The sequence below is a fragment of the Aricia agestis genome, chromosome 12 (assembly GCF_905147365.1).
Source record: "Aricia agestis chromosome 12, ilAriAges1.1, whole genome shotgun sequence".
Lineage (NCBI taxonomy): Eukaryota > Metazoa > Arthropoda > Insecta > Lepidoptera > Lycaenidae > Aricia > Aricia agestis.
Genome location: NC_056417.1, coordinates 179469 through 207291, shown reverse-complemented (window position 1 = coordinate 207291; position 27823 = coordinate 179469). Strand labels below are relative to the sequence as shown.

Sequence of the window (27823 nt, the reverse complement as noted above, 5' to 3'; positions counted from 1 at the left end):
AAACTCCATCGAAATTTTCAATAAAGCGTCTACCACTTTACTGAATCGACGGACTTGCCTTCTTGACTGTATTGCCTTTATACTTAGATTTTGACTAGACTTCAGACCTGACTGACCTGACGATAATATAGAAAAAATTGTATTAAAGAATATTGTTTTCCCGCCATAATATTATACTAGACACTGGCCATGGTTATAGCCGAAGTGCCATTATAAGAAAAAAAAATGAGAAAAAAAAAAATATTGACAGCCGTCAGTGTCAATTGACTTTTATGATTTTGTCATGTCATGTTATACGTCAGATTTATGCTGTGCTGTAGTTTAGATTATTTAATTTTATAAGAAAAATAATGTCTGGATCTAAGAAATTGGTAAATATTTCATATCTCATCAAAGGTGCACAAGTACAGCGAGGCGTAATGAACCTGCTGGTCATATTGGAACATCGCCTGCCTCACGAAAGAATGAACTTAGCAGGAACTTTCCTTTGTTGATATTTGTTTTAACTTTTCAAAATAATTATTACGAAAACGACCTTAGTCTGTAATAAGACTGTCACGAGCAACCTGCATCAAACTAGCCGCTGATACACAATTGCTATCGATCACTTGTGTACATTCATGGCTACGTTCTTGTAATAGCTCTTCCAACTACTTCAATAATTTGGAAATGTTGCTAAAAAAACAGTACATTCTGGGTTGATGGTATCTTTATTACTGTCTGACAAAGTTTACATCAACAATAGCTCAATATGTTTTCAGACACTGCGAGTTCAATCAGCCGACGGCACCTCCCGCCTCGACGTGCTGGACACGGACGTGACGGCGCGTCTGTTCGAACGAGTGTACGAGGCCCTCCATCTCAATACATTTGCATTTAGTCTCCACAAGGACAGAGCCAAAAAGGAGGAAATTGTATCAAGTAAATCTCGGCAATTGCGTGAATATGGGATCCAACACGGAGATATGCTCTTCCTCAGTCCCGTCAACGGTGCAGTGCTCTTCGATCAGCCTTCGACTAGTGCCGAGGTAAGAGAATTTATGTTAAACTGTTGTTAATCAACCTAGGATCAAAATAAAAAAAACACTTATGTTTTTGTGTTTTTAGGCCCAAAATAAACAAATGAGTGAGGCTGGTCCCTCCACTGCCTCCGCAGACACAAACCCTTCAAAATCAAAGATACATGTTGTAGAAGATGATGTAGACCTGGAACTATACAAGGCTGATGGCAACATACAGAGACAGAGAGATGACAAATTGTAAGTTAACATTACAAACTATGTTTCTCGTAATAATGAATAGCATGACTGTGTAAAGAGTTACAAAGTAGATATGGTTATTTATATTATAATGTATGTGATTTTGGTTGCCTGTAACTATGACTGTAACTATGGTGAAAGAATTATTGTGATTTACCATAATGTTCAAAGCTATATATTATACAACTGTATATGTATTGGTGTGTCAGATGCCGTCACAACTCCAAAGGCTGCTGCGTGCACTGCTCCCCACTGGAGCCTTGGGATGAGAACTACCTGAAGGAGCACAACATCAAACACATGTCCTTTCACTCCTATTTACGCAAAATTACTTCGGGAAAATTTATTAGCTTAGAAGAACCATCATTTAAAATTAAACCCGGTGAGTTCGCTTATCAGAATCAAATCCATCTTACATTTAAACATTTTACTGTACTCACACCATATTTTTTCATGATACTATGTTATGTAGCACAAAGCTAGCATAAAGGATTGTTAATAGCGATAGTATGTGTGCGGGGGCAGGTTGCACGGAGCACCCGCCGTGGCCGCGCGGCATCTGCTCGGGCTGCCAGCCAGGCGCGGTGACGCTGACGCGGCAGGCGTTCCGCCTCACCGACAATGTGGAGCTGGAGCACCGCGCGGTGGTGGACCGCTTCTTGGGCTACTGGCGCGCTACCGGCCACCAGCGCGTCGCCGTGCTGTACGGCCGCTACGAGCGCCACCCCGCCGTGCCTCTGGGCGTGCGCGCGCGCGTCGCCGCCGCCTACGAGCCGCCGCAGGAGGGCGCGCGCGACGCCGTGCGCCTGCTGCCCGACCCCGTACGCCCGCTGCTCGACCGGCTGGCGGCGCGACTGGGCCTGCGCGCCGTGGGCTGGATGTTCACCGACCTGCTGCCACTCGACCTGGCTGCGGGCACGGTGCGCCACCTGCGCGGCGCCGACACGCACTTCCTGTCCGCGCCGGAGTGCATCACGGCGGCGCACCTGCAGAACGAGCACCCGAGCGCGTGCCGCCACGCCTCGTCCGGGTACTACGGGTCCAAGTGGGTGACGGTGTGCGTGAGCGGCGACCGCGAGCACCGCGTGCACCTGGAGGGCTACCAGGTGTCGGTGCAGGGCGCGGCGCTGGTGCGGGACGGCGTGTTGCTGCCGACGCGCGACGCGCCCGACCTCGCCTACATCCGCGACTGCGGCCCGCAGCAGTACGTGCCCGACGTCTACTACAAGGTCCACCACTTGTGTATTTAGTAAATTAGGAAAAAATACTACTGAAGCTCCTATACTTATTATGCGTTATTTTTTATATCTCTTCATGTATATGGGTGGTTCTCCAAAATTTGGTTAACTTCTGACATATTTTTGAAAATGCTTTTTTTAGATAAAAGCAATAAAGTTTTTATCCTATTCTGTGATTATAACATAAATTACTTTGCTGCATCTAAAAGGGCCAGTCACTTAAAACTTAATATTTTAGGAGAAATTAACGTTTTTTTAAAATTAATAATAATAACTCCCACACCGGTTTCGGTGACAGTGGCCGATTTAATTAAAACCAGGCCAGTTACGCAGGAGTAATTATATAGTGCCAAAGCGTGTGCGCAGTACACACTACTTACATACACATACTTATAACAAAAATCGCAGCCATGAGCGTACCCAGGATTTTAGTAGGTCTGGTATATTGAACCTTCCACTACCTGGGTACGCCCATGATCGCAGCCGTGGTTTGGGTCGTATTGAGTAATTAAAAGTTAAGTTACCAAAGTTGAGTAGTTTTAAAAATAGTATGGTGCTTGGATTTCCAAATTTTGTACATGACTAGGGGATAGTTTTTATGTCTTACACTTTTTGACATAAAATAATTTTATGTAACATATTGTTATCGTAAATTAAATCGTAATAATAATTTTAATAATGTAGTAGTAAACAGTTTAGAATAGAGTTAAATCAAATTGTTACTATTGCATTATAAGTGTAGTGAAATCATTACAAAATTTAGGAGATTTTACATGACTAGGGACTGATATTTAGACTGAGAAGTAGCCATTTTCGACAGCAAAGAATATTATGATATGTATCAAGATAAGTGACCAAGTTAAACAGACTTAATAATACCGTTTAGTATTACCAAATATTGGGGGAAAGAAATATTAATATGTGAAAATACAAGTTGCTAACACCAAGTTAACCAAATTTTGGAGAACCACCCACATATAGAAGAATTTAAAATTATGATAGAATATATTTTGTCGTGCGTAGGAGCGCGACTCGTACGGCAACGAGGTGAACGCGTCGGCGAAGCGGCTACCGGTGGCGTACCTGCTGGTGGACGTGCCGTGCGGCGAGGCGCCCGCCCACCAACCGCCCACCTTCAGCCCGCGCGCCGCCTTCCCGCCCGCCCACCGCCCGCTCGCCGCCCACCTGCAGTCGCTGCGTGCGCTCCACGACCACCTAGAGACCACGCCCGACTTCCTCGAGGTGAGCTAGCGAGACACACTCACCGCATGTCCCCTTTTTGTCTCGCCCGTGTTTTAAGTTGCTAAAGCTGTTGATTAGTCCACTTACTAATTAAAATATTAAATGATGTATACCGGAGGAAATTGATTCCTAGGCAGTTGACGGACCTACGTCATGTTGTGGGCTTATGTGGATTCAATGTTAGCTGTGATCAATCAGATGAGTTTGACGCGACCAAACTACTTAGGTCCGCCATCTGCCTAGGAATCAACTTCTCTGATAGTACCATTGAGGAAGTTGATTCCTATGCAATTGACAGACCAACGTTATTTGGTCGAATATGTCAATTCAATGTTAATTGTGATGTGTCAGCACTTAGCTGGGTTTGACGTAACGCAACCAAACTACTTAGGTCCCCGATTTGCATAGGAATCAACTTCTCTGATAGTACATACAAAACATCCTCATCTGTCTCTGCTACTTTTCAAATATATTGTACTTATAAATCATTGAATAACTTAAACATCTGTATTCATAGTTCTAATATTATGATTTAGCATATTATATCAGTAGAATATTGTTAAGATTTTCTTTATAAGACTAAAAATATAAACTTTCCTTTGATACGGGAAGACTTATTTATTTATTTATTTATTTTTATAGACTCACCAACAGAACAGCATTTGTGACATTTTTTGTACATAAATTTGTTTACAGATAAAATGAGTTCTCATTAGAACGCTGTACTTCACCTGTCATTACAGGTGAAGTACAGCGTGCGTATGCGACTTGACATAAGTATTAGAAAAGAAGGAATTAGGTTGCCTCCTGCAGAGCTGTTTCTGTATAAAATGTACACTTGTTGTTTTTATTTTTACTAGAGATCGCCTAATGGTCGAAATTCGACCTTACTTGCAACGACATTAGGACTACTACCTATATTTTGTAAAAAATATTGACTTCATCATAGTTTTTTTCAATTCTTATCTCTGGGACTCAGCTGAGCTCAGACTGGCCGTTTAAGCATTGTCTAATAGTATCTAAAATTAAAAAAAAAACAATCCATTTTTAATTTATCAACTTGTCAGCAGACTTCAACCATAAATAAAAGAGTATATATAGGCTTGTCACTCAAAAATCTGTCATTTTTCCTAGTAGTAGTGTCGTAGTGTGTGTAACGTTTTATTTGTTAAAAATGTAAATGATAAAAGCATAATTTTAAAATAATATTAGCTCGATGCACTCCTTCACCATATAAACTATACTCGTAACTGTGCGAAATTTCATGCACCTACGTTTCCCCATTTTTCGTAAAAAGGGTTACAAAGTTTTTACTTTGTACACACTATTTAAACACTGTACTTTTATATATTTTAAACTAGCGACTCGTCGCGGCGTCGCACGGGTATAAAATATAATATTATAGCCACTGAAAAAATGATTAAAATCGATAGCCTATGATCCTTCACATGGTCTACTTCTTATCTGTGCCAAATAACATAAAAATTGCGAGTTCGCGAGATAAGCCCTTTCAAATAATTTCCCCCGTTTTTACCACATTCTCCTATTAGTCTTAGCGTGATAAAATATAGCCTATAGCCTTCCTCAATAAATGGGCTATCTAACACTGAAATATTTTTTCAAATCGGACCAGTAGTTTCTGAGATTTCAAAAGATTTGAGCGTTCAAATAATATTCTCCGTTTTTTTTTTTTCACATTTTCCTTTATTTCTTCGCTCCTATTAGTCAAAGCGTGATAAAATATAGCCTATAGCCTTCCTCGATATCTAACACTGAAAGAATCATCAAAATCCGTTGTGTAGTTTTAAAGATTAAGGGCTCCATTCCACCGCGGCGCACGAAGAGGCTACGCACGTGCGTCAAGCTTCGCTTTGTAAGAAAATATATGTGACTGTTTCCACTGCAACCCACGGACACGCTACGCACGAATTGACTCACGTAGCTTGCTCGAATATGGTGCACACGTAGCTCAACGCTAGCCACGCACAGTGTGATAAAAACCTCGATTTTGTTTCACAACGTTTTTCTTTCAAAATACTATAGTTGATAGCTATATAAACATTAGAGTAAAACTCCGAGATCGATATTCTTTGTAGTTATTTTTTTAAAGAGTGTCAAAGTTGGCGTTTTTCCGGGTAAAAAATTTGCATAAAAATTAATAGAAAAAAAACTAATCAAGTAACATTAATTTTGTTTATACCAATTAAAGAAGCACTTAATACTTGACTTTTTCTCCGAATTTGGTTAACCTACTGTGATCAAGTAGGCAGATATTTATTTATTTAGTAATTTTAGTTTTTTATTTGTTATTTCGCGATTAGATCGAATTAGAAAAAGTTTTAAGCATGAAATGATGTGTACTCCTCTTTGGTGAGTAATCCTTTATCAATGTTATCAAAAATCACACTCTAATAACCTCTGTGTCAGAAGTAATATCCAATTCAATTTTTTTTTATAAAAATTCGGATTTTTTTATACCTAGGGTTGTCACTAAAGTTGATATTTTATTTTCCCCGACTACATCAGAAGGTGATTACTGATTAGATACTGTTTGAGCATATAAAATCATTAATTTACGTCATATTTTTTTTACTTTTTAGATTTTTTATTATTAGACCTACCCCAACGTGATCCTGATATTTTTTGTATAGGATATCGATTGCGAATTTGCGTATCAACCGGATAAATCAAACAAGAGACCTTTAGTGACAACCTTAGGTACAAAAAATCCGAATTTTTATTAAAAAAAAATTTAATACGATATAACTTCTGACACAGAGGTTATTAGAGTGTGATTTTTGATAACATTTATAAAGGATTACTCACACTATCATTTCATGCTTAAAACTTTTTCTGATTCGATCTAATCGCGAAATTTAAAATAAAAAACTAAAATTACTAAATAAATAAATATCTCCCTACTTGATCACAGTAGGGTAACCAAATTCGGAGAAAAAGTAAAGTATTAAGTGCTTGTTCAATTGGTATATACAAAATTAATGTTACTTGATTAGTTTTTTTTAAATTAATTTTTATGCAAATTTTTGACCCGGAAAAACGCCAACTTTGACACTCTTTAAAAAAATAACTACAAAGAATATCGATCTCGGAGTTTTACTCTAATGTTTATATAGCTATCAACTATAGTATTTTGAAAGAAAAACGCGGTGAAACAAAATCGAGGTTTTTATCACACTGTGCCACGCTACGCATGCTATAGATCAGTTAACTAAAGCTGGCACGTTTACAGTGCTCACACTTATGCAATTTCACTATTTACAAAAAATATTAGAAATACACTTTTCGTATAGGATATCGATTGCGAATTTGCGTATCAACCGGATAAATCAAACAACAGACCTTTAGTGACAACCCTAGGCACAAAAAATCCAAATTTTATTAAAAAAAAAATGGAAATAACTTCTGACACTGATGTCATTAGAGTGTGATTTTTAATAAAATTGATAAAGCATTACTCATACTATCGTTTCATGCTTAAAACTTTTTCTAATTCATATCAAAATTCAAATTTCAAATTAATATCTCCCTACTTGATCACAGTAGGTTAACCAAATTTGGAGAAAAACTAAAGTATTAAGTGCTTATTCAATTGGTATTAACAAAATTAATGTTACTTGATTAGTTTTCTTTTAATTAATTTTTTATGCAAATTTATGACCCCGAAAATCGCCAAATTTGACACTCTTTAAATGTGTTGATCGTGCCAGCTCTTGTTAACTGACCTGTATGCGCGGTATACACGGAAGGGTGTACATAGGCAGTGGAAACGTTGACCCACGTAGTCAAAGAAATAAATCCGTGCACGTCCACGCGTGCGCGTGGCCGTGCACAGCGTCCGCCGCGGTGGAATGGAGCCCTAAAGGAAACAAAGGGACATGAGGGGAAAAAGCGACTTTGTGTTTTATAATAATATGTACACATAGAAGAGAAATTTTCCACAATTTTAGTAAAAGAGCCCCGTTCCAGTTCTTCTCGCCGGGTTAATTCCCGAACCGGTGGAAGGCACCAGTAGTACCGACGTTCAGGAAACATTTGAAAAAAAATATTCTGGATAAACAATTTTGAAAAGGGGAATTTGCTTTATACATATAAAAGATTGCGCGATGTTTACACTACAACATGATTTGTCCCAGGCGATGTCGGACCTGCACGTGCTGCTGTACCTGGCGACGAACGAGGCGCTGCCGCTGGACGAGGAGGAGCTGGGCGAGCTGTTGGACGCCGTGCGCGACCGCGACGCCGCCGCCGCCGAGCGCTGGCGCCGCCGCCCCCAGCCCGCCACGCTGCTGCAGCTGGCGGCCGCCTCCGCCGGCGCGGGGGGTGCGGGGGGCGGGGCCGACGCCGCTGGGGGCGGGGCCGCGCAGTGGACCTGCCCGCTCTGCACCTACCACAACAACGCCGCCCACGACGCCTGCGATATGTGCGCCATGCCCAGGTACTCTCGACCAAGTATCGCTTCTTACCCGATTAAGCCAGAAGGAGAGTTACGTTTACAAGAGTTTTTTTTTTATTAAATAAGGGGCAAACGGGTCACCTGATGGTAAGCAACTACCGTCGCCCATGGACACTCGCAACATCAGAAGAGCTGCAGGTGCGTTGCCGGCCTTTTAAGAGGGAATTCGCTCTTTTCTTGAAGGTTTGCAGGTCGTATCGGTCCGGAAATACTGCTGGTGACAGTTCATTCCAGAGTTTTACAGTGCGCGGCAGAAAGTTACGCGAAAAACGCACTGTGGAAGACTGCCACTCATCAAGGTGATGAGGATTGTATGTTTTTCGCGTGGGAAGATAGTGAAAAGTTGCAGGTGGTATGATTCCGAACAATTCCTCAGAGCACTCCCCGTGATACAACCGATAGAGGATGCAGAGTGAAGCTACATCTCGACGTAATTCCAGGGGGTCCAAGCTGTTTGAAACACTATGGCAGTCAACAATTCGAGCAGCCCTTCGTTGGATACGATCCAGAGGGAGAAGTTGGTATTTTGGCGCTCCTGCCCAGAGATGAGAACAATATTCCATATGAGGCCGAACCTGCGCCTTGTAGAGTTGTAGGCGTTGGTCCGGACTGAAGTACTGTCTCGCTCTGTTAAGAACGCCAAGCTTCTTCGAGGCTAATTTGGCCTTACTCTCAAGATGATATTGGAACTGGACTTCGCTCGATATTTTGACGCCAAGTATCTCAATGCTAGGGGAGATGGTTAAAGATGTGCCATCGAAACGAGGATAAACGACCATTGGTGACTTTTTAGTGGTGAACGCGCAGACTTGTGTCTTGGCGGGGTTGAATTGGACTAAGTTACGTCTACCCCATTCAGAGACCTTTTCCAATAAATTCTCCGCCTTAGACAAAAGTTCGTTTCGACTCTCAGTGACATTTTGCCGAGAAATATTAGGGGAGCCGGTATATACAGCATCACCTGTACTATCATCCGCATAGCAATGAATGCCGTTGGTTTGTAACATGTCATTGATATGCAGTATGAATAGAGTAGGCGATAGCACACAGCCCTGAGGGACACCAGCATTAACAGACTGAGTTTCCGAGCATTCGCCGTCAACTACGACCTTTATGCTTCTGTCTGCTAAGAAACTAGTGACCCACATTCATAATTTCTCGGGCAGCCCGTATGATGGAAGCTTTGATAGCAGCGCTTTATGCCAAACCCGATCAAAGGCCTTCGCAATGTCCAAACTAACAGCCAATGCCTCTCCCTTCGACTCAATTGCCTGAGCCCAACGATGAGTCGGGTATGCCAAGAGATCACCAGCCGAGTGACCCTTACGGAACCCGTGTTGTTTGTCGCTTAGCAATCCCTGGCCGTCCAAGTATCGAAGAAGCTGGCTATTGATAATGGATTCCATTATCTTCGAGAAGAGAGAGGTTATAGCGATTGGTCTGTAGTTGGAAGGATTTGAGCGATTACCTTTTTTGGGGATCGGGTGCACCAAGGCTGTCTTCCAGGAAGCCGGGACGATGCCAGTGGAATAGGAGAGCCGAAAAAGACGCGTCAAGATTGGAGCCACCTCTGGAGCACACTTTTTCAACACAATAGGCGGGATTCCGTCAGGCCCACTCGACTTTTGGATATCAAGGGAACAGAGGGTTTTTCGCACTGAGCGCTGATGAAACCGTATATCCGACATGATGCTCGTGCATCGCGGTATGGTCGGCGGTTTCTGCCCCCCGTCATCCAGGGTCGAGTTTGACGCAAAAAGCTTGCCCAGAAGATCGGCTTTGTCTTTTGCGTCCTGGGCCAACGATCCATTTCCTACGTGTAGGGATGGTAGGCTTGCAGAAATTTCCTTCAATAGCTTTGGCCAGAGACCAGAATGCACGGGTTCCCGAGGGGAGGCGCTCAAGTCTCTTGCCAATTCTATTGACGTGCTGTTGCTTTGCCCGAGTAATATCTTTCTTGAGGAACCTAGAGGCAAGGTTGTACTCCTTTTTATATGTGCTGGTGTTTAAATCCCGAGCAGACACTGCGTTGGCCCAGGATTGGTAAGCCTCCTGCTTCCGGCGAGAAGCTTTTTTGGGGGATGAACCAAACCAGGGACGAAATCTGCCGCCAGTTGGCACTACAGAGGTCGGAATGAAAAGTTCCATCCCCTGCATCACCACATCGGCAACAGAGTTGGCAGTGTTGTCGGGATTATCCGGCGAGAAGCACACGTGCCCCCAAGGATAGGATGCAAAAAATGACCGCATCCCATCCCAGTCTGCTGATTTGTAGTGCCACACCACACGGTATTTAACAGCGCGCTGTCTTAACACCATCGTAAGTGGCACAGAACTCCTAACAAGGCAATGATCCGATGAACCAAGTGGTGCGGTTACGGATATTTGGTAGCCGTCAGGATTTGAAGTCAGTAGGAGGTCCAACAAGGAAGGATTCTGACCATCCACATCTGGGATTCGCGTAGGCGTAGTAACCAGTTGTGTCAAGTCGTTCGCAAGGGCAAAGTTGCAGACAGATCTCCCCGCATGATCATTTTTACTGGAATTGAGCCAGTCGGCGTGGTGGGCATTAAAATCGCCAAGTATTATGATCTCTGCGGATGGGATCTGCTGCTGCACAAAATCTGAAGCAGCTTGCAGGTGCTCCAAGAGTCGGTCCGTCTCGGGGTCTCCACTATAGGACCTATATAGGCACGCATAGACGCGAGGGTGGTCGTCGCAATCTATGCGGAGCCATAAGTTTGATAGGTCCATTACCTCAAGATTGCTGAGGCGGCGAGAGCTGATATCATCTCTGATATACACACACACTCCAGCCTTGGGTAGAAAGGAGTGCTCGAGGTAATACCCTGGGTGGGAAAGGTATGATGTGTCACTCGGAGATTATATCTGCGTCTCGGTTAAAAAGAGCAAAGCCGGCTTTGCCGTCTCAAGGTGGTAATGGACGGCATTAAGGTTGGAGTGTAATCCCCTGATATTACAAAAGTCCATGTTTAATATCGAGGGGGGTGCCTTTGTGTGTTTGCTCTTGCCCCGAGCAGATTGGAGCGCAGTTTTGCCCTCCCCAGAATACGAGGGGCAGCCTGGACGTCCACGTTCAGTTCCAGGGGTTCCTGAGCATGGGCGTCCAGAGAGGGATTCTCCAACGCAGTTGGTACCCTCCTGGGGTAACAAATTGTTTTTCAACTGCGGCATTTCTAGGGGGGTAGGGGATTGGGCCTCCGGTAAACTCACTCAATCGACGAAACACAGCGCAAGCGCTGTTTCACGCCGGTTTTCTGTGAGGCCGTGGTATTTCTCCGGTCGAGCCGGCCCATTCGTGCCGAAGCATGGCTCTCCCACGGACAAAGTATGTGTATACGTTGTTATAATATAACCCCGCTGGATTTTGGCTCGAAAGGCATCGTTATATTCGTGTTTATTGTGACTGTGACGATAAGTTACCAATGTGTAGTAGTAGTATTTTCAGTTTAACAAACTACCGTTTTTACTAGTCTAAAGAATGATAAATATAATAGACGACGTATGAAGAATGGTGGTACCCAAAAAATACAATGTCGATTAAATTTTGTAATGTTGTTTGTTGCAGGCACAGCGCGTGAGGCGCGGTCGGCGCGCGCGGCTCCACGTTATACAAATAAATTATATTTATACCCTCATCTTTGAATTATACGTTTCATTGCATGAGACTGCCCCGCACTCGCCGGCCTTAGGTTTCTTTTATGCAATAGAGAAAGACTTTTTTCACGAAAATGTTATGTTTGATTTCGCAAACTGGTAGTTTATAAACGTGTTGTCATTACGAGATACAAAAAATAAAAAAGACGTCTTGCGCATAAATACTTCCAGTACCTGGATGACCGAGCTTCGCTCGGTATAGCAAACACTCATTGACTTCGTGTTTCTTAATAACGTCATCTGGTGGTCGTTAAAACAATTAGTTGCTAACAAAATAGTATTATTATTCGTCACTAGATGTCAGGGTAATGTCAGAGTAATTTTTTCAGTTTATCGATTATCGATAAAACACGAATAAAAAGACATTTTCTGAAAATGATTTCTAGCTAGAGATTCCAATATAATATATATAATATATATATATATATATATATATATATATATATATATATATGTTTTATTTCTGAGTAGATTTTAAGAAAATACTTTCAGAATGTTAATATTAGCTACGGTGCCTACCACCGGTTCGGGAACTATCCCGGCGACAACAACCGACGTAAGAAACTCGCACGGGGCCCACTTTTTTTGCCAAAAAAAAGTGAGGTAAAAAAATTAATCTTTTAAAATATAATTTACAATGCTGTAACTTCAAATTATACAATGTCAACATACACAGTATTAATATCGGCAGCGTTTCCCCATAAAAGGATACCATATGACATTCTACTGTGAAAATAGCTAAAGTATACTAATCGTGCAGTGTCTTCGTCAGAAATTTCCCTAATCTTTCTGACTGCATATCCTGCAGAACTGAGTCTATCTGCGAGTTTAGCAATATGAGGACCCCACTGTAATTTACTATCTAGTGTAATACCTAAAAATACAGTAGTGTCCACCAAATTCATTTTCTCATCATTCAATAGTACATTGGTTTGAACTTGCCGTACATTGTGCAAAGTAAACTTTAAACATTTAGTTTTCGTAGAATTCAAAAGTAAATTATTAACATTAAACCAATGTACTATTTTTGAAAGAGTACAGTTTACCTCGTCGTAATTAGACTGTTGTCTCGTCACTTTAAAAATAAGTGAAGTGTTATCAGCAAAAAGTACTATTTCATTAGCATTATCCTTTACTAGATAAGGTAGGTCATTTATGTAGACGAGAAAAAGAAATGGGCCTAAAATAGATCCCTGTGGGACACCTAATTCTATTTTGGTTCCATTTGATCTCTTATTATTGATTTCAACCCTTTGAGTCCTATTTTTGAGGTAAGATGTCAAAAGGTTGAGTGCTGAGTCCCTTATGCCATAGTGGTGTAATTTCCTAATCAATGTAGCATGCTCGACACAGTCGAAGGCCTTAGAGAGGTCACAGAAGACACCTCAGGCATCCTGCGATCCCTCCCAAGCTTCAAATATACTACATAGAAGACCTATACCAGCATCCGTTGTGGAACGACCCTTAGTAAAACCGTATTGATTTTCGTGTAATAAATTATTTGAATTAAAGTGTACCAATAGATGTTTTAAAATTATTTTTTCAAATATTTTGCTAAGAGTCGGTAAAATCGATATAGGTCTGTAATTTGTCGGATCAGACTTAATTCCCGCTTTAAATAAAGGTATAACCTTGCTGTGCTTCATTAAGTCAGGAAAAACACCATTCTCTATACATTTATTAAAAATGATTGCTAGATGAGGAGCTATGATGTCAATTACTGATTTAATAATTTTTGTAGACAAGCCCCAAAGATCGGTGGTATTCTTAATGTTTAATAGTTTAAAAGTATCAATAATGTCTTTGGGGTCAATCTCTTTAAATTTAAAATTGACATTACATTCCTTTACATTATCTTTGAGTAGTTTTTCGGCAGCTGCAGGTGAGGAGTTTAAGTTTTTCGTAGTTGAGACCGGAATGTCAGCAAAGAATTTTTCACAGGCCGTCGCAACTTCTAGATCATTGGTAATTTCTTTATTTTCAAAATACAGTTGAAAATCCGAGCTACGACAGGTGACGTTTCCAATCTCACCAGCTATTACCTTCCAAGTAGTTTTAATTTTATTTTTGGAATTTTTAATCTTTTTCTTTATGTACATAGCCTTAGCAGATTTGCAAACTTTTCTAAAAGTTTTAGAATAGTTTTTAACGTATTCTTTAAATGCTACACTATTATTAAAATATTTTTCTTCATACAGACTATAAGTACAATCTTTGCCTGCTTATTTTAATTCCTGCAGTCGCCCATTTAGTAAAATTATTTTTCATTTTTTTATTGTTTCTAACCGTTACTGAAGTAAACACACTGTTAAATTGGGTTCTTATTATCTTAAATAATTTATTAAAAGCTTCATCTGAGCTATTCGACCCATTCAATAATTGAATACTTGAACTTAGATTATTTCTAAACTTCTCAATGCGTTTAGTATTCACAGGAATAAATACAAGCTTTTCCTCTAAGTATTTTTTAATTTATTTATTTATTTATTTGTTACCCACCACAACAATACATTTCAAAACAAACTTACAGTCAAGATTAATGTAGAATTAAAAGCACACTAGACTTATCTTAATAACATGACAATTATTTGCGAAGTAAAACATTGTACAGGATTTATCTGTGGACCCCAACCTAGGCAAAGCCTGTATCTTGGTGGTCCTAGTATTACACAATCAATTTCACAAACAACTAGACGCGCTTTCGGACAAAGGACAGAAAACGAGGTTTCATCTACAAGTTATTATCACAATTTATATTAAAAGAAGCTAACTGTCCACAGTGATCAGAGCTAAGCTTATTTATTATTTCTTTTTTTTGTGGAGTAATGTCAGTAAAAATATTATCAATACCAAGTGGCCGTTGTATCACATACTCTAGTTGGCTCATAATATTTTATGATTGTTGGCTCATAATAGATTAAGAAGATTAGGTATATGATTTAAACAAAGATGTGAATCTAATAGTGGTCGGGGTCGAATCTAATAAATTTATATTGAAGTCACCACAGACTATAACTTTTTTATTAGATGCACATATTTTGTATAGAATTTGTTCCATGACTTGTTCGAATGAATCATATAATCCTGATGGAGGCCTGTATACGCTCACAATAATAAGATGACTCAACTCTATACAGGCTACCTCAATAATTCGTTCAGTGGAGAGACTAATAATGTCTTTACGTTCCTTGAATTTAATTTTTTTATTGATTAATATTAAAGAGCCACCTCTTATGGCCTCCTCTCTACTGAACGAACTGGCAATCTGGTGGTCACTGAAATTGAAAATGAGTTCATATTTTTTGAACCAATGTTCAGAAATACACAAAATATCAACGTCAAATTCCTTTAAAAATAACTCAGTTTCAAGTTCCTTACCTACCATTCCTTGTAGGTTTTGATGCACCAGATTGATTACATTACAATTATTATTACTTAAATCTTTGAAGTTTTTAAAATTTTTATTCAAAAAATTTATTACTTATTATTATTTTGTAATAGTCAGACATACGATATCGCGGACACGGACGTAAAAAAATCGCGGACTTTTACGTTGATATTATTGTCCTCTATCCATACTAATATTATAAATGCGAACAGCGAAAGTATCTCTGTCTGTCTGTCTGTCTCGCTTTCACGCCAAAACTACTGAACCGATTGCAATGAAATTTTGTACACAGTTATTCTAGAGTCTGAGAAAGGACATAGGCTACATTTTGATGTGGGAAAATATCTTATTTCCATGAAAATATCGATGAAAATGAATTCGCATTGCGCGTGGCCAGCGCTCATCCCGGGGGTCCTGGGTTCGAGTCCCGCAGGCGGAACAAAAAGTTTTCAATGTTCCTACTTCCTGGGTCTTGGATGTGTATTATAATAAAATTTCAAAAATCTTAAATGTATTAATTTATGTATAATATTATAAAAAATCCAGAAATATATCGATGCAATGAACATTTTAATAATAATAATAATAATAAAATTATTCAAACATAAATACAATACACTGCACACACTAAAGCAAAAAAAAAAAAAGCAAACAATAACCCAAAAGAAAAAATAAAACAAACAACAAACTACAAAAAAAAATATATGGCATCATTAAGTGCATTGTATAATGCCGAAAAGGATACCCACTCAGGTGTATTACCACGGCGCAGAACACTGCACCGCGGTACCTGATCTTCCGTGGTTCCTATACATATTACGCCTGACGCACGACAGATTCAACATAAATAATAATAATAATATATAATAATACTATACATAATATAATAATACAATAAAATAAAACATCATTTACAATACTTAAATAAGAGTACGGTAGCTGTTATTTACGATACGGCACGGCATAACACCCGCGGCACCTGTGACGCAACGACATTCCAGCTTCAGGAGATAAGTGCCTATTTCCCGCGCTTCAGTGCCTGAAACGAAGTTGTACGGGGAGCACGCGCGCAGGTGTGCGCTCGCGCCGACCGCCTGTGACCTACATAGTTATGTAGGTCAAGTTCATAGCAACTACCGAGTATAGTGCTATCAATAAATAATTAAATATATACCTACATATGAGACGAAGGGACTATTATGAAATTTAATACTTATAGTGCGGATTATACTGTAAAAAGAGTATGGTAAGTGTATTTTACATCAATATATTATATGTTATTACTTATTAGTGACATGAAATATACTACTTTATTTATTCTGTTTACTCTGTTCATATATATATTAGAACTATTAGTGTACATTCAGTCAACATTTTCAATTCCTTTCAGGGACCGAAAGTTATGTGAACCCATTCTCAGTAACCAGCAACAACATAAAATATCTATTATTTTGATGCCAAATTTTAGTTCTAATACGATTCAACAGATGGCGTTGGCGATGGATTGGCGTTTTTTACTTCATTGTAACATAGAACTAATCATACTTATTAGTTAGTATGTCTTTGTTTATAGTTTTAATACGTTAGAATATTATGTTTAATAATATAATCACTTGGTATAATAATAATCAATCTATCTTATCTTATAGAACTCCTACTGCTTTTCTAATATATGTGACAAGTTGACAACAGAAGGCGCTCTAAAATAAAGGAGTTCGAGTGTACCGTGTTGGCCTATATTCCATCCAGAAAATATATCAATGCAATCAACATTTTAATTCTAATATATGACAACAGATGGCGTTTTATTTTTTACTTTATTATTGTAACAGAACTAATCATACCTACTTTACTATATAATATTGTTTTTATTCATAACAAGCTGTTGCCCGCGACTTCGTCCGCGTGGACTTTAGTTTATAGCGCGCGGTGTCAACAAAATTTGTGTCAAATTTAAAAACTTTTTAAAACCCTGGTAAGTGGTACCCCTCTTAGGGCCGCGCTACACCGGAATGGCAGCGCTGAAAGTGCTCGCCTCGCCGCTGCCATTCTGGTGTAGCGCGGCCCTTAATTAATCAAAATACCCAAAAACAGCTGTGCAGTGTGCACATAATCTATACTAATATTATAAATGCGAAAGTATATCTGTCTCTCTGTCTGTCTGTCAGTCTCGCTTTCAAACGCCAAAACTACCGAACCGATTGTATAGTCTAAAGCCTGAGAAAGGACATAGGCTACTTTTTTACTGGAAAAAAGTGGTTGTAAGGGGGTGAAAATGCGTAAATTTGTTCAAATTAAGTTAGTTCCAACAATTCATAATAGATGGCGCCGTGCGTCTTCTACATCGCGCTGACGCTTGCTCAAAAGTCTTCCTATAAGACGTGGTATCATCTTACATTTAAGTTTCGATTTTTTTCGATTGTTATATCTATTCTACGGTATTAAATAACTCAGTACTTTATCTGTGCAGTGACGTAACCTTAAATCTATCAATGATAAATAGTTTATGGGTAAAGTTGTGTAATTGGAGGGCTAAATGAGCTTTAAAATTTGGCATAAAATATAAAGTTTAATATAAAAAAATGAAATACTTATTGTGTGCACACTGCATAGCTGTATTGATTTAAGGGGTACCAGGGTTTTTTTATAAAAGCTTTTGACACCAATTTTGTTGACATCGCGCGCTATAAACTGAAGTCCACGCGGACGAAGTCGAGGGCAACAGCTAGTAACTTATAAGACTCTAGTACATCACTTTGAGTCTATAATTTATAAAGCTTACAATATATGGAATAAATTAACTTTATGATACAAACTAGTACTTTATCTTAAAAACGCCATCACATACTAGAACAACAATGTGAATTCATTTTCTTAGATATTTCCATGGAAATAAGATAATTATTTTCCCTCATCAAACTGTAGCATAATATTAAACACTTGACCGTTAATTGAAGCATAATAATTGAGATAGGCACTTCCGTTTCCGCAGATTTTACCTCCTTTTCTTTCCTTTGGTAGCTCTGTCAACCTTGGCGCCATCATCGAGCAGGTAGAGGGAGAATTCCCGCTCGACTATGATCATTGGCGTTTTCTTTTCCGCACCGCACAGTCGTGCTCAGAAGTCATATTTACGTATTATACCTCCTTATTATATAACTCCTAGTTATATCATTTAAGTAAAAAGTTAAATAATTTCAGTGTTGTGTTTTTACCGTTTTTGAAGTGTTTTGGTATTTCACGTAAGTTATATTTTTATACATGTTTTCTTAAGAAAAGATGAACATTTCATATTAATAACGATTTTATCGTTCGTATCGTTACTATAATAACGATTATAAATTTAAATACTACATTTAAATTTTTAAATATTAATTTTCTAGTTAAGTTCTTGTGTTAGTGTTCTTTCCTAGGTTAAGGTAGCTATTAATAATGAATAACGAATGTAAATTTGTTAATGATTCGGTAGTGACACCAGCTAACGTTAGATTTGAAACTACCCACTAATGTGGTTATTAAAAAAGAAGCCTTGTTCTCGTGCAAGGTCATCTAGTAGTAGTTGTTCCACAAGTGATTCGAACTCGTCATCGACTTCTACTTCACACAGCAAACGTAAATCGAGGCGCCACCGCCACAAAATTGCAATCATTTTATCTAAGTTAATTCCGAGTTGCTGGTGTCACTACTCGAAAAGACTGAGGGAGCTCGCAAAACCTTTGTTGCGAATAGTCGGAATAATGTTGCTGCCGCTGCGCAAGCGGGTTCTAGAGCAACAGTTTGACACGCCGCCCCCCGCAGGGGCATGCTAAGAGTTGTATATCCGCGCAGGGTATGTCTCATGGATGTTGTGCTAGCTCGCACATTTCCCATGCTCACCAGTCTGCGCAAGGCTGTTCTTACAATCGTCGCCCGCAAGGACAAACAATTAATTTTGAACCACGGTCAATGCCTAGCAATGCACGAAGTTATTTTCACTCGAGAGCTTAGCCTACCCCCGCAGGGGCAGACTAAGTGTTATATACCCGCGCAGGGTATGTCTCATGGATGTTGTGCTAGCTCGCACATTTCCCATGATCACCAGCCTGCGCAAGGCTGTTCTTACAATCGTCCCCCACAGGGACAAAGAAATAATTTTGAACCACGGTCAATGCCTGGCAATGCACGAAGTTCCTTTCACTCGATAGGAGCTCGATTGGACAACTGAGGGAACTTCCACGGAAAAAGTACCCGTGAACGTGCCGCTTCTCTTTCGGATCTCGGGAATGCCAAAAAACGTAAGTACTGACAATCAAAAATTCAGAGCGGGTCAAACTTTGAAGTTTTACCGCCGTTTCTCGTTGGCAGCGCCTAGATGCTCCAGGTTATTATTATAAAGATTCTAAAAGGGTACCGCATACCATTCATGGAGAAACCACCTCGGTTCATTCCAAAATTAAACCAAAATCATTTTTCTACCACAGAGTCGGAGGATATGTAAGTTATCTCCAAATTCGACAAATTATATTCCAGGGTGTATTAGAAGTTGCCAGCCCCTTGCCAAGTTTTATTTCGACAATGTTTCTGGTCCCTAAGGTCTACGGGTCCTGCCGTCCTATTTTCAATCTTTCCACTCTATTCGATTATGTTATGACTCAGCCATTCGGGCTCATAAATGTTCAACTAATGAAAGTTTTGTTTTGCAACCCAAAGATTAGCTTTGCAAAATATACCTGTCCCAAGCTTATTTTACCTGGCAGTCGCTCCATCGCACTGACGGCTCCGACGTCTGTATACAAGCGACAGTTGCTGCAAATTACTTGCTTATTGTCCGGTCACCTGCTTCCCTGACCAATTGGGTTAAACAAACCCTCAGAGAGCAAGTTCTGCGTACATCGTTTATTAAGACGATTATCTTATTGCTTATTAAAACAAAATCATCCTACAGAAGCATGTCCACATTTTGCTTCAAAGGCTTTACTTACGCCTCAACAAGACCTGGTATTTCTAGGTGTTCGTTGGAACACGTTTCAAAACGAAAAGCTACTTCCAGGCGAGAAAATGTCTAAAATTCATCAAAAGATTTTACCAGTCCTGAGTCCTGACAAAGAGTCTGGTAGATCTAAAGACCTTGCAGTGCATCCTCGGTCTCCTGAACTTCGCCAGTTTCATAGTACTGAAGGCTACATTACCGAGCTCTCTTGTCTCTTCTCATAGACTTGGATAAGTCCGCATTTCCGGATCGCTGCTCTCTACAGAGACAAGCGTTACGTTTAGCGACGATCTTCGGTGGTGGTTGCAAAGTCATCATCTATCAACTTCCATTCATTGGAGCCCACCATCGCACTGCTTGGCAACAGATGCGTCGGACCTAGCTTATGGTGCTCAACTCGACCACCTTTCCGTAACGGGGACATGGTCAGCATAAGAAAATTTCATGCATTACAATCAGAAAGAGCTTCTAGCGCTCTGCTTCTCCGAGGTCAGCACCAGACTTTGCTCGCTCGACAGTTCTTTGGCAAAGCGACAATCGATCAGCTATAACCTATATTTGGGACGAAGGTCGTACCAGGTCAGATGCCCTGATGGACATAACCATTCAGATTTTTCGAGTTATTGGATCATTTCCAAATCTGTTAACTTCTTGCACGGAGAAGATCAAAAAATGCGGCTTACTTGTGTGACCGATCTATTTGCTTCCGCCGAAGCTCATGTAGTGACTAATTATGTAACTCTCGACCTGACCGATCAAGCAAGTTTATATCACGATGCCTTTTCTCATGAGTACCCCCTAGCCTAGGTGTTTAATTAATACTCAAAGTCCTGGCTCACCTAAATCAGGCTCAAAGAATTTATCTCCTAGTGATTCCACGCTGGGAACGAGTATTTTGGCGGGCAGATCTCAAGTGGAGTGCAATAGCAGCACCGTATACGATTCGCGATCTGGAGAAATGCACAATCGACATTTCAACGGGGGTTCCTCTTCCAAAGATCAGGAAATGATCCTGGGAGTATAGAAATGTGGGGGTGGTCGTAAAATTGTAAAATTTCTGAGGCTGAGATGATAACCATATAAAATTATTGTTATTATCATGGCGACCTGCTACTCTCAAAACTTATAAAGTTGCCTGGTATAGATAGTTATCCTGGTGTAAGTTTCACAGATGTGATGCTATGATGCTCACAAGCCGACGGCCACAGTCCTTGCAAAATTCTTAGCTTAGCTATTTTTAATAGATTAAGGTCTCTTATAACACTATTTTCTTGCATAAGTAGATAATATCTTCCATGTCTGATACAGATATTTCTGGCCCTTTAAGTTCTTACGGTTTGGTAAAACATGTTAAAATCTATTGCATTGAAAAAGCTTGTACAACATAAATTAAAAACTTATTGAAGTCTTATACTGTGGACGCCAGTTGACGCAAGTAATTTATTTGTATTTTCTAGACATACAGATATTTCGCTTTTGTTTTCGTCGGGCAGACGTGTACATGATCTTACACACTTTAAGAATACAGTCGTTTAAAATTATTTAATGTGATTAATTTATTTAGTCATAACTAAAACGAACAGTTTGATTCTAGGAAATCTAGCTGGAAGATTTTAAGCAATCCCAGTAATAAGCAACCTTGCTGTTCACTGGCTTAAGAGGATACATCAGGGGCTAGAGAAATGAAAAAAAAGTACGTGTAATATCTATAGCTAGGGAGACCCCTTACCTCAAGCCTATACCGCAGAACGCGATAGAGACAACTGCAGAAAATCCAGAAAATCAACGATTCGTTTTCCCCTGATTCCTTCTCCAAAACTTAACCGATTTAAGTACTTTTTTCATTAAAGATTAAAAAAAGGCTTGAGCTGTGTTCCTATGTTTTGCTTTTTTTTGTATAATCTAGCCAAATCTGTTTTCTGGACGTTTGAACACAGCGGAAAATCTGGCCATTTTTTTGGGTTTTTGAACGTTCATATCTTATTTAATAATTAAATTATGAAAAAAAAGAAAACATAGGGATATTATAACTCTACTAGCATTAAACAACAAAAATTATAACTTTACTAGCATTATCCAGGGAGGAAACAGGGGACAACGTTTGTATGGAAAAAAGGGCGGTGTGGACTCCTCTTAAATGCTGTAATCACTTTTTTCATCGCAGGCGTAGCGATTAGCGAAGCTAAATGAGCAATTTATTTACGAGTTTGCGAGGAAAACCATCTGTCGCCTTTAGCTGGCGGTATCAATACTAACTTGTCTAAGACAACTGCACCACCAGGTAACGTCCGCTCAGCTATGGCTGAAAGTTGGATAGACAATGTATCTATTCATGAAATACTTTTGGGGCCGTTATTGAAAATCGGTACAAAGAACTAGTACTTTCATCTAATTCTAACGATTTAAGGAATTATTTTGTTCCTTTAGTTGATTGCATTAAGTATGTCCATATCAAAGTTTTTACAAGTTGTATTTTTGATTTGTCAATCAGTTTTTGGTGTAATAATTGTGTAAAAAAGTGTTCGAACACTGGATTTTCTATTCCATAACTCTTTAATCACCTATATATTCATTTATAAAGTTTTTGAAGTATTCCCACAAGGAATTACTATTTTTATTTTATATTGTTATATTTTCTTTTCACATTGGCGTCTTACTTTTATTTTATCACATTGGCGTACATCATCACCAGGCGATAACAAACACGTCTCAATTATTATGCTTCAAATAACGGTCAAGTGTTTAATAGCAGCGTTTTACCCTGAAATAAAACGCTTATTAAATACTTACCTTATTAGAAGCATAACTTTTTATTTCTGCCTGGTGTAATTTCGACTCAATGATCATAGTCGAGCGGGAATTCTCCCTCTACCTGCTCGATGATGGCGCCAAGGTTGACAGAGCTACCAACATTCAGGAAAGAAAAGGAGGTAAAATCTGCGGAAACGGAAGTGCCTATCTCAATTATTATGCTTCAAATGAGGTAAGTATTTAATAAGCGTTTTATTTCAGGGTAAAACGCTGCTATTATGTCCTTTCTCGGGCTCTAGACTATCTGAGTACAAAGGCGAATCCCTAAAAGTGGTACCAATTTGTCTTATGCTTCAATATGAAAATATAATAGTAATTCTTTTTCGAATTTTTCACTTATAATACCACAAGAGCTTCAAAATTATCTGGCATTTCCCTCAAGGTTCCCTGCAAACAAATAAAGTCGTCAAGTTTTTCAGGAAAAATCACTCGCGCTTCGCGCTCGTGATTTTTTAACCTGAAAAACTTGACTCCTTCATTTGTTTGCAACGAACCTATCGGGAAATACCCGATAATTTTGAAGCTCGTGTGGTATTCGGGGGATTATTTTTCCGTCCCAAATGTCGGCCAATAGAATTAGAATTTGTTTTTTATATATAGCAACTACCAGAGAAAATTTTCAAAAAATTATCAGTATAATACCATGTAGGTTGTACCACGTGACGTCGAATGGTGCAATTCTATTGGTCGATATTTGGGTCGGAAAAATAATCAACGTAATTCCACGCCAGGAATCCAATATTTGAACTGTAAGTATAATTTAAAGAATAAAAATTACTAAATATGACATCATCCATGTTTGGTTAGTGATGTAGTGCATTATTAGAAACATAATATCAAAGAATCGATATTGTAACAATATCGATTCATTCGATTAAAGCAATTATTATTGCAATCGTTATAAATATTACTTGCTTTAATAACAGTTTTCGAATGTTAATATTACATAATGATATCATGTAGAAGCTTTACTATAATATGTTTGTTAGATTTACCGTAAAATTAAGCTAATATCCATTACACTTAATCGATTCAGTGCTGCTATTAGACATAAAATCGTTTTTTTCATAGACTTCGATTTATCGATCTCATCCCTGTCATCTGTCATTGCGTAAGCCGTAATGTCATTGCGACATTGTTTTTTTTTTTTTTTTATTAAATAAGGGGGCAAACGAGCAAACGGGTCACCTGATGGTAAGCAACTACCGTCGCCCATGGACACTCGCAACATCAGAAGAGCTGCAGGTGCGTTGCCGGCCTTTTAAGAGGGTATACGCTCTTTTCTTGAAGGTTTGCAGGTCGTATCGGTCCGGAAATACTGCTGGTGACAGCCCATTCCAGAGTTATATTGTTTTATTCAATACTAGTGGCTAGTAATCTGTGGTTTTATTTTTTCAGATTAATTTCACGAAATATAAACTAAGCTTGTTTCTATATTTTATAAATAGGGCAGGACTTGTGAACTTTTTCTGCGTATATATTGTGAAAATATTTTGTGAACTTTTGCTGCGTATAGTGCAGAAGTTAGTACCTAGTATATTGTGCAGAAATTCGAGTCGTTTTGTCTACTCCCAATGTTTATGGATAATTCCTACTCATAACTCAGGTAAGCAGACCTATTTTATTTTCTAAATAAGCATATAAAAGTCTAAGAAGGCACCTTCCATGTATTTCCTGACAAATGAAATATTTTAAACTAGCACCTGAAAATATAACAACAGTAAAAACATTAAAGGCTTTAAATACATAAGTCTTTGATTTAACAAGTAATCTTCTAGCAGTGAAACCATTTAGAGTATAGCTGTTACTTCTATGAATATATTATTACAGACACTATTCAATTAATTATTCTTTGTTTTATTACAGCTGACTTCAGATTCTTACACCGCTTCAAGACAAGAGCAAACACAAACAATGAAGGAAGTTTGTCATAGAAGATTATGTTTTTCTTGTGGCCAGTCTATTCTATATACTACAAGAAAGAACACATACTGTAAGACAAGATCAACAAAAGAGAAACATTATAGCTAGACTAGTTCCACTGGACTTGAAAAATAACTACTTAAGTATTTTTATTTATATTAAATTATATCTTATTTTTGATATTTTTAATTTTCAATCTTCAATATTTGATACTGCTGGTAGTGTTTTTGTTATTGTGTCCTAATAAAAATGGTTTCACAAATAATTTCATAAAATATTTTTATTTGTTGCCACTATTATGGACCGTTAGTATGGATTGCTCCGCTTAGACCAATCTGTATGAAGCTATGTGGGAGGGTTTTAGAGTAATGTGGACGTATCCTCCTTAAAGCTTCAAACAGATCGATCCGTACCAACGGTCCGGGTTAATTCTATGATTTTTTGCAGGAGTATGATGAATGGTTTAAATAGGTATTTTTATCTTATGATAATGATATGATTATGATAATGATGTGATATGAAATAGGTATTTTTATATTAATATTGACAACAGTTCTTAGTTGTTCATCAGTGTTTTCATCTGAATTCAACACTGGATTTCTACTTAAACAGTCTGCCTCTAAATTATTTTTTCCAGGAGAATATACTATATTAAATTCGTACTGTGAAAGGTAATAGGTAAGATCTCCTAATTCTTCGTCCGTTCTTAATTTTAATTTCTCCAAAGGTTTGTGGTCCGAAAGAAGAGAAAACTTACATATATGTATAGTATAAAAGTATTAAATATATTTCCGTTGTCTGGTGTAACACAAGTCCTTCAGGTACTTAGCATGGGGCCAGACTGACGTGGCGTGAAGCGTCCATAGATATTATTATTATTATTAGTAATTGTATTATAAATATTCAGTTAAAAATATATCAAAAATAAAGGGAATCATGGCCTTTAACGCATTTCAGTGGACACTTTTTACATACAGAGATAGCTCTCCTTCATCTACACTCCATACTCTAAACATAATTCCGTTTGAGAATTATGTCTAAATAGCCACGGTTTTTTTACAAACAAAAAACACATTGACAACTTGACGCTTCGCAGTCGCCTGGTCGCGTAGGTTTGGCCTAAGCTTAAGGCGGGGATCAATCTCAATCCAAAACGATAACCTTGCACACAACCAAAGACCAAGCGTATACGCATCGCAATAAGATTCATTTTAGCTTAGCTTAAAACTGTAGTTACTAAAGGCGGATCTTCTCTATTTTTCATGTTTTTTTTTAAATATCTTTGGAAATAAATATTAAGAAACAAAATTGTTCGGCTCAGAAGATTTTAATATAAATTTACTATAAATTTATTCAGATAAAATGTATAATTTTCCTAGTTAATACTTATATTTCGATGAAATGGATTTTTGTCGGAGGTGAGTTTGTAAATTAATTACAGCCAAAGTATTACGTTTTATTAAAATGTTTATGGTTTAAGGTATTTTAAATATTGTGCTTTATATATCTCATATTTTTTACATTTTTGTTATTATATTGGAACTAGGTAAACCGGGAGTCACGGAATAACAAATTGGGGTTTATCCTCGCCTTAATTAATAACGATTTTCCGACTGCGGAGTAGCCTACAAGTTTATATTCGGCGATCTAGTTTCTAATTATTTCAATTTTTCCTAGAGTATTACCCAAAAAATAGAACGAATGCGAATGATCGCCGGCTGTCAGAACATAATATTATGAAAGACAACAACGAAACTAAATATTGATCTTTTTTTTTGTGGATATTTAAAGACATATTTCTAATGTTTTTCGATGCCTTAAAATATTAAGGAATTTTTGCTGGCATATCGGGCCGCCTACCTTTTATCATCTGGTACGATTTGGCCAAATAAATGGGATTCTAGATTATTATAAAGTCGACTTTGATAGCTATACTGTACCTTAGTCGACAACACAACTAGTGAGCAAAAAAGCGGTATCCCCCATTGTCCATTGAATATTTGTTTACATTCTAGTCGCTAGATGGGGATAGAGTTCTCGCGATACAAAAGAAACTAAAAATGTTTACTTTAATTTCCAAACTTCCATTACATTCGTTATAATAATTCCAAGATGTACAAAGATCGATTTTTTGGTGTTATATACCAGTGTTACTCAACCTTTTTTATACGGCCCACAAACATGTTTTTGTCTTGGTGTCGCGGGCCGGAACCAAAATTTTTTGGGTTAAAAAATAAAGATTTTCAAAATTTTGCGATTTAAAAGTATAGATATTTTCACGACGATTTTGACTATTTTGCCCGTAAATAGCAAAATGTTTTAACTACAACAGCCAGCGGGCCGCAGGTTGATAATAGCTGCTCTATACCATTTCGTTTATGCCATAATATTCAGAACATATCATAATTCATAATGAAATAAAAAGTAAGCTTTTAGACAAGTGGACTGTGTACTAATACACGTCTTATAATATAAAACTCTGGAAACTGATCTATGCACTACACAGACAAAGTCATACCCCCTCCCATGGACGTAACATTACACAGTACACTATAAAGAGGTGAAGCATGCAAGGTACGACAATTTCGTTTATTGTACACGTGACCGACACTCACACACGCAACTACGTACTACAACCCGCTGTCATTGTAAATGACGGCACGCGGCACCAATGACACGCACACATCCTACACGGGCGGCCATAACTATGCTTCACTCGTGATTAGACTAGGTTACCTCCGTATTTTTTTACGTCCATGCCCCCTCAGTATTAAAAATATAGTAAATTAATGCATAATATTATGGCGTATAAAACTAAAACATAGCATCTTTGACAGGACG

General features: G+C 38.5%; 1 protein-coding gene and 1 long non-coding RNA gene across 2 annotated transcripts; one reads left to right on the top strand and one right to left on the bottom strand.

Moving 5' to 3' along the window:
• The first annotated feature begins 268 nt into the window (after positions 1 to 268).
• LOC121732281 (nuclear protein localization protein 4 homolog) lies at positions 269 to 11872 on the top strand. Its single transcript, XM_042122112.1, has 8 exons — positions 269 to 371; positions 762 to 1028; positions 1108 to 1259; positions 1469 to 1641; positions 1785 to 2488; positions 3521 to 3739; positions 7894 to 8195; positions 11803 to 11872. Exons 1-8 carry the CDS (start codon positions 351 to 353, stop codon positions 11813 to 11815), a joined length of 1851 nt encoding a protein of 616 aa, XP_041978046.1. The 5' UTR covers positions 269 to 350; the 3' UTR covers positions 11816 to 11872.
• On the bottom strand, positions 7545 to 24799 carry LOC121732285. The gene is made up of 3 exons (XR_006036346.1): positions 24788 to 24799; positions 18102 to 18106; positions 7545 to 7616 (listed from the first exon to the last, which is right to left on the bottom strand). It is a non-coding gene; the product is annotated as an uncharacterized LOC121732285 (long non-coding RNA).
• Positions 24800 to 27823: the final 3024 nt, after the last annotated feature.

Excerpts from the sequence above, each read along its gene's own strand:
- LOC121732281 (XM_042122112.1), top strand. The coding sequence starts at position 351 with ATGTCTGGATCTAAGAAATTG. Across the intron at positions 1,642-1,784 it reads ATCATTTAAAATTAAACCCG|GTTGCACGGAGCACCCGCCG; the intron begins GTGAGTTCGCTT and ends GTGCGGGGGCAG. Across the intron at positions 3,740-7,893 it reads CCACGCCCGACTTCCTCGAG|GCGATGTCGGACCTGCACGT; the intron begins GTGAGCTAGCGA and ends GATTTGTCCCAG.